Source organism: Solanum stenotomum, chromosome 12, assembly GCF_019186545.1.
Source record: "Solanum stenotomum isolate F172 chromosome 12, ASM1918654v1, whole genome shotgun sequence".
NCBI classification, from domain to species: domain Eukaryota; kingdom Viridiplantae; phylum Streptophyta; class Magnoliopsida; order Solanales; family Solanaceae; genus Solanum; species Solanum stenotomum.
This window is the reverse complement of record NC_064293.1, coordinates 14,440,483-14,448,275: the sequence shown is the minus strand read 5'-3', so window position 1 is coordinate 14,448,275 and position 7,793 is coordinate 14,440,483. Positions and strand designations below refer to the sequence as shown.

Sequence of the window (7,793 nt, the reverse complement as noted above, 5' to 3'; positions counted from 1 at the left end):
ATAAAATAGAAGAGACGAGAAAAAAGAGGGGGTTCCTTTACAGGAAATTATTTTAGTAACTAACTTCTTAAAAGAACCCTAACTAATTGATCGTCAGTCTATTACCTAAATTGATTTTCAAAGTACTATAAACATTATGTAATTAAGGAAATATTATGTAATTAATTTATATAAGCAAAATTAAAGTAATATTTTAAAGTGTTTTCATTGGTTGATAAGATACTGTTAACTCCTTCCAACCATAATTAGCGTATGTTAATATTTCCATTTTGGAAACGGAAAGTCTTTTTCATAACAAATTACATTAATCCAATCCATATTATAGTTGGTCAAGGATTTCTTACTCTCTATAAATCAATTAACCATGAAGCACCCAACATATTTTCATAATAGTCTTTTCAGTATGAGTCATCGTAGTTACTTGTTTGGTTATTCGTGCGATGTTAACCAACTTTCCGAAAAACAATCTTCTCATGATCCATCTTCTTCTAATTTACCCCTTTTAAACATTAGCTCTTCTTTGCGCATTCGACATGATATTTGGTATTCAAATAATTTAGAACAAGTACCACAGCTTTATCGTACAGGAGTAAGAGAGGAAACAATATTGAAACATGTCTTTCTCACCTCTTCAGTTATCTTGTCCTACGACAATTTTTACTTTACAATTTCACAACTGTTTGGAAATTGGAAATTAGAGTTTCAAGATATGCGTGACTCTTTAGTGGGAAATATAATGAGTCAGGTGCGTAATATTGTTGAGTCTAACAAGGGTTATTGCGGAGTGTTGGAGTTATCTGTGGATGTAAAATTGATATCCCGTGATCATGTTATTGAGGAAAGGATTTCGTTTCCAGGCGAAGATTTATCATCACAGTATGGTATGGTGCCAGCTAGTGAGTCATCTATGCAATCGTTATTAAAGAAGATGGAGATTGATGCAAAAAATACCAAAGGCGATGAATGTATGGTGTGTCTAGAAGAGCTTGTGAAGAAGGAAGGAGATGATGATGATATAGTTAGCATGCCTTGTTCTCATATGTTTCATGGAGAGTGTATCACCAAGTGGTTAGAGACAAGCCATTATTGCCCTATTTGTCGCTTTGAGATGCCCGTGGAGGAAGACAATTAAATTTTAGTACCTTTTACTATAGTGTGTTGTGCCCATTATTGAAGAGCACTTACGCAAATCTTGTTTTGAGATAAAAAGATGTAAAGATAGCGCTAGAAAACAATATTTACATGATTTCTTGAAATTTCTTTGTTATGCAGTATCATAAAATTCTTAGTTATTTTTCCTGTTTTATTAATCAATGGGATATTCATGAAAAAATATTGTTTTGATATTTTGATTTGAAAAGTTACATTAGTTTGTTCTCGGTTTCACATACCAAAACTACCTACAATAACCTGAGATTAATTGGAATGACACTCTCAAAACTTAATTTGCGCAATAGCCACTTAATTTCTTTTTGATTTAATTTGTAAGGTGGTTAGGGCTAGAAAAAGTGAAAAAGTGGGATTGGATTGTGGGGTCATGGGCCTTTTCATCACTTTAAGAACTTGGGATAAAAAAATAAGTATATAAAATATCATTTTCATCCCAACACTTCAACATTAAATAAATGCATCCCTCCAAATAATTATATTACAATCTCCAAGAATATAAAAATTATTTAATAAAATAGGGTAAAAATTTTCCGAGGAAACCTCAAAACACGTTATCAGAGAACGCTTTGTCTTCCATCAACCTGTTTTACCGAAATCATCAACCTTCATAAAACTGATCATTCTCCAACACAAGTCTTCCATCTTCCATTATTGAAAATATAAAGAAAAAAGAGATCCTATAATCATTCCTGAAAAACGAAGTGGAGTTTGTCTATTTTTTATCAATCTTCTTCCCAAGTTCAGTTGAAGCTTTTTCAATCTTATTCCCAAGTTCAGTTGGACCTTTTTCAATCTTCTTCGTCTGCAGTAAGTTTAATCGTGTTTTCAATAACTTTTAGCTTATTTGATTCTTTTTATTCCGATAGTGTAGCGAAGTTTAGATGTTTGCTTAAAGTTCTGAAAATCTCACCTGTTTTAGTTCATGCTTTTTATTCGGAATCATTACTGACGTTTTGCTTTGGATAATGCATAGAAATTTTTTATTTTTTATGTTTATCGAATTTTTTGATTTTTTTATGTTTATCTGGCCTATCGATTTGAATGTTTTTACTGTATTTTGGTCGATTTTAATGGTGTTTATGTCAATGGCATTGTCGAGTTTTGTTGGAACTGGTACTTTTTTTCATATTTTTTTTAGCATTACTCTGTTTGTATTAATAAACTAGTGGTCGATATTTTGATATGAACATTATGTTTTTGTATATAATACAGTATGGCTAAAACTAGAGGCGGTATTGTTAAAGGATCTGTTCCTAAGCCTTCTACAAACAAGAAAAGAAAGGCTGAAGAAGTTTCAAGATCTTCAAAAAAAAAAATATAGTTGAAGAACCTAAGTCTAACTCGAGTTCTGATACAATGGCTGAGATCGACAACTATGAGGACAATAGTGCCCAGGCTACTGATGATGTTGAATCTAGTGAAGATTTAATTAACAGTGGAGATGAAGAGAGTAATAGAGATAGCTGAGATACTGGAGATGAGGATGATGATCCCCTATTCTTGCCAATTTGTGCAAGAGAAATCTCTGGTAAGTCCTATAATCTAACTACATGGATGGATGAGTTAGGATCTTTTCCAGCGAAAATTTTTGTGAGAGCAAAAATGACTCTTTATCGTGATTTTAGAAATGTTTTAGTTAAAGAAAAAAATTATAATGACTTTAAAGGTACTTGTTTTGGACATTTAAGGCATATTCCAGAATATTACAAGTTCAATGGACAGATGGTCCATTATATGTTGTTGCGATGTGTCAAAAATGATTTTAAAAAAAATTGCATGAGATGTGGTTCTGTGTGAATGATAAGCCTGCTTGTTTTGGCTTAAAAGAGTTTGCATTGATTACGGGGCTGAATTGCTCAGCATACCCCCGTGATGCAAAAATGACAGTGTTTCAGAAAGGTGAGAGATTTTATTATAAAGTGACCAAGAATAAGAATATCATTGCTGAGTTTGATTAAGGGTACCAAATTGAATAAGGAACAGAAGTTGAAGTGCTCCTTAGTTTGGTTCATCCACTCGATGTTGCTTGCCCACGATCGATCTAAGATTGTGGATTCCAACCACATTGAGATGGTCGATGATTTAGATTTTTTTCAAGAGTTATCCCTTGGGGAAAGAGTGTTTCAATTTAACAGTAAAGTATTTGAAGTAGCAGAATGAAGTGTACAATGAAAGAGGGAATGCATTATATGCTCTATATGGCTTTCCATGGGCATTTCTGGTACTTATTATCAATTATGTACTTGATTTATAATAAACTCTTATATATTTATATAGTATTTCATAGTCTCTGTTTATTTATTTATTATTTTATTAATTTCAGGTTTGGATATATGAGACTTTTTCTCATCTTGAAAAGTATGCAAAGAAGTCCTTGGATTCTCCTTTGCCCATTCCCCGTTTACTTAGATGGCACACGACAAAGAGCGATAATATTATCGAAGGTGATCCATTTAAGTACAAAGGGAGAAGTACAGAGGTATAAACTTATTTATTATTATCTAGCAATATTTGTAAATTAGTGAAGGTCTTATACTATTTATATATATTTTTTTGTAGGTTGTGTATCCATACCTCATACCTAATATCCGTGAGATAAAACAAAATTATATGGCAACATTAAAGTCATATACGGACGAAGTGAAGGACACAATCATTGATGCCTTAAAGGACAATTTGAAAGGTGTCATTGTTCTCACTTCTGCAGTAGAGAACGAGGAGGATGAAATATTTTGTGAGAACAATTCCAAACAACCTTGTGAGTATTCTGTTTCGAGTGGACAAAAAAATAAATATGATAATTTGTGTGAGCGTGTTACATCCCTTGAACTATCAATGATGGAAGTTGTTGCTTTTATACGAGATGAGAAATTGAGGAGAGCTCAAAAGAACAAGAAAAATGAAGGTAGACTAATTTATATACTATTTGTGTAAAATAATTTATTTGTACGAATTTTAATCCACTGATCTTCAGCAGTTAACGAAGACTATACAGCACCAACAATTGATAAAGATGGTGTTGCAGTTGATGTTAATAAAATCCTTCCATTAGCAATAGTCGATGAAGATCTTGTTGCAGTTGATGAGTACTTTGGAGAAGAAGTTAATGAAGTTGTAGAAGACATGAAGGAAGGAGATAAAGAACAATAGGAGGCGAAGATGGAGGAAAAAGAAGAGAAGCTAGAAGAGAAGAAACAAGAGGAGGAGAAGATGGAAGAAAAAGAAGAAAACAAAGAAGAGGAGATCAAAGAGAAGAAGAAGAAAAAGAAGTGGAGAAACAGGAAGAAGATCAAGAAAAAGAAGAAGAAAAGCAGGAGGAAGAAAAAAAAGAGGAGAAGCAGGAAGAAGAAGAAAAAGAAGAGGAGAAGTAGGTAGAAGAAGAAAAAGAAGTGGACGTGATAGGTATTGTTATAGAGCTCAATGGTGATGAGTAATATATTGATTTTTTAAGACAAATTATTTTGAAGTGGGTTTTAAGACATTGATTTTTGAAATGGTTGATTTTTGGTGGTTGATGACTAAGACAATTGGTTTTTTAAACAGTTGGTTTTTGGTGGTCGACTATTAAGACAGCTGATTGTTTAGATAATTATTTTTTTGTGGTTGAATATTAAGACAATTGGTTGTTGAAGTAGTTGGTTTTTTAAGTGCTTTTTAAGACAGTTGGATTATGTAAATGTTATTTTTGTTTTGATGGATATTGTTGCCAGTTATCGACTTTAAATTGTATATATAATGCATTGCCTTACCATAAAAGAAAGACTTCATTTTATTAATAGAATGTAATACCACATGAGTAAAAGATATAAGATTGCACTACTGCATCTCTTTTACACATTTCCAAAAAGCAATCACTAACAACAGACCATACAATATTATTTTAGGCCTTTCTCTTTTTCTTCAGCCAATATCAACCTTTGTTTTAGTTGATCCCTATCTATTTTGGTGTCTTTTAGCAATCCTTTAAAGTGATCCCTCTGCTCTTCGGCTTCTTTGAATAAAGTCAATAGCAAATTCCTATTTTCTTCGGAGTTTCGAAGCCTTTCTAATATTTGAAATTTGGTATGCCTTGAAAATTTGATATCTCGAGTGTCGAACTCAATTTTGATGGGCTGCTCGTTGATGAATCATTTTCAAGCCACTTTAAAAAAGAGCATGCATCAATTGCACAGTTAAAGAATTGTCGACCTGAATTTGCATCGGTGTGTGAAGTCCTCAACATAGCTGAATTACCACAACGACAAACGTAAGACTTTTTTGCATTGGATGTTTGAGATGCTTGAGACATAATTAAAAGAGATGTTTAAGTATTTTAAAATAGAATAAGATGGAGGAGTTCATGAATCCTTCTTTTTATACACTAAAAAGGCAAATGTTACCGTTGAAAAAGTAGCAATTTGTACTTTGTTACCGTTGTAAAATTTGGATAATTGAATATTGTCATTGTTGGTCAAAATATATAGATAATTAAGACAGTCGATACTTGTTCATGTACTTGGTTTATATTGTAACAACGGCATCTACACTTCAACAGTAATAAGGTATATACAATTGATATCATGATCCAAAAATGATCTATATTGCACCTACTAGAATATGACGCTTAAATATAGACCATAGCTAATATAATTTAAAAGGGAGAATGATTAACTAATAACAAACTATATTATTAAAATTTATTCAATTAAATAAGTTTAAACAAGTCATTTAAGGGTCCACATACTGTAACCTCCGACAATTTGAAATAGCTATGAAGAGGCTTAAAAATCGGAAATAGTCATTTTTGGAAGGAATTCAAAATCTGGAAAATTTGGCTAAGTGTGGAAATCAGTGAGTTTTGGCCAACTTTGAGCAGTCATAACTCCTAGCTCAGGATGAGTTAGGAGTAGTTCCAGTTATTTTTGGAAAGCCCTTGGAATGATCTTTCCAACCCCGCCGAGTTTGCTCAATTCCGAGTTCGTATGAGCGAGTTATTCCCTTTGAAAGTTGGGCAGTTGGCAGGGGATCTGTTCGAAAATTTTGAGGGCATTTTGGTCTTTTCCCTAGTTTTTCTTTTGAGGTTATCTTGTGTGTTAGGCTGATTTTGGATCATTTTTATCCCATTTTAAAAGAGAGAAAGCTAGGGCTTGAGTAAAGAGAAGAAGAGAATAAAAGGAGAAGAAGAGGAGAAAGGGAAGATCAAGCAAAGATTCGTCAAGATCATCGTGGATTTTCATCGGGGGTGATCCCTATCAAGGTATGTGAGTTCTTAGCGTTGGGTTGATCCTTTCCCCCACACACCAAACTCATTTTATTATTGAGAAAAAGGATTAGTTGTGTGTTGAAGTTATTGGTTGTGTTGTTGTTATTATTGATTGTGTTGTTGAAGTCCCTTGTGATTTGGGACATGTTTCCGGTTGGTTTTGAGTTGTAATCTGTTGTATATAAAGGGTTTTGATGATGCTAAGTGTTTGGGGCTGGAAACCTTGGAGTTTAGAAGGTTTAGAGTTGGAGAAAAGAGGGAGAAAAGTCGAGTTTTCTGGGGAAGGGGCTAGCGCGTCGCGCCTGTCAGCGCGCCCCAAAGGGGACTCTGAAGTCCAGCCCTTGGGGTGGCGCACCTCTCAGAGCGCCAGCAGGTGCCTTCTGAGGTTCGAGGGCTGGCGCTCCGCGCCTTGCAGAGCGCTAAAGACACCATGTTCTCCCTTTCTTTCCACACTTTCTCATGCATGTTCCTAGGTATTGTACCTATGTTTCCTAGTTGTTTCCAACACTCCAAAGTATTTCTAAACATCCCGAACCCATTTAAATACGTGTGATCATACACCTTGAATCCATAGTTCAATCCGAGGCAAGTTAGGATTGAAGTCAAAGTGAAGTTAGAGTCAAGTCAAGTAAAGTTAAGTAGTAAGTCCAAGCAAGTCCTCCAATCTTTTCAAGAGTCGTTATTGAACGTTTTAACTTCGTTTCAAGTTTCAAAGTCAAGCAAGAGTGTAGAGTTCCAAGTTGAGTAAAGAGTCTCGAGTTTCAAGTTAAGTCAAGAACATAAAGTTGAGTCCTTTTCTCAAAAGCTACTAGGGAACTAAGTATTCCCAAAAAGGTTTGTAAATGTTTTTACCTTTGAGTGAGAAGGGAACCATGTTTTCCAAAAGAGCCTTTTTGGCTAAGTTTTGAGCAATTATCTCAATTAAAGAAAGATGTGTTCAAAAACACTTATGAGCCAAAGCATTTTTGGGAGTAGTATTGAGCACAAAATTGGGGACACGAGTTCATATTAACTCAACTCTCCATAAGAACCATGCGCCAACATGGGACTTGACGTATCATTCTTTTTATATGATCACGTAAGATTAGGCTAGCGGATCCACTAAGCAAAAGTAAGGTCCTATATCATGGCAAGGTATAGAATGGTCCTTGGGCAACGTGAGGTAAAACGTTGTACCACCACTAGAGCTCATAGTGGTGGTTGTCGGTTAAAGAATCTCCCACTAAAAGTTATACTACTTTTATATAAATAAAGTTGAGTTGTTATTGCTTCAATCATTAATAAACTAAGTTGTTTACAATGTTTCAAAAGCTTTATATATCTCATGTGTCTTATTGCCTTATATATATATATATATATATATATATATATATATATATAT

The 7,793-nt window shown here is 33.9% G+C and overlaps 1 protein-coding gene across 1 annotated transcript; it reads left to right on the top strand.

The window, feature by feature from the left end:
- Positions 1–403: 403 nt before the first annotated feature.
- On the top strand, positions 404–1,132 carry LOC125847129 (uncharacterized). Its single transcript, XM_049526822.1, has one exon. It carries the CDS (start codon positions 404–406, stop codon positions 1,130–1,132), a length of 729 nt encoding a protein of 242 aa, XP_049382779.1.
- Positions 1,133–7,793: the final 6,661 nt, after the last annotated feature.

What these genes read in the sequence shown, in the direction of transcription:
- LOC125847129 (XM_049526822.1), top strand. Translation starts at nt 404, where the DNA reads ATGAGTCATCGTAGTTACTTGTTTGGTTATTCGTGCGATGTTAACCAA.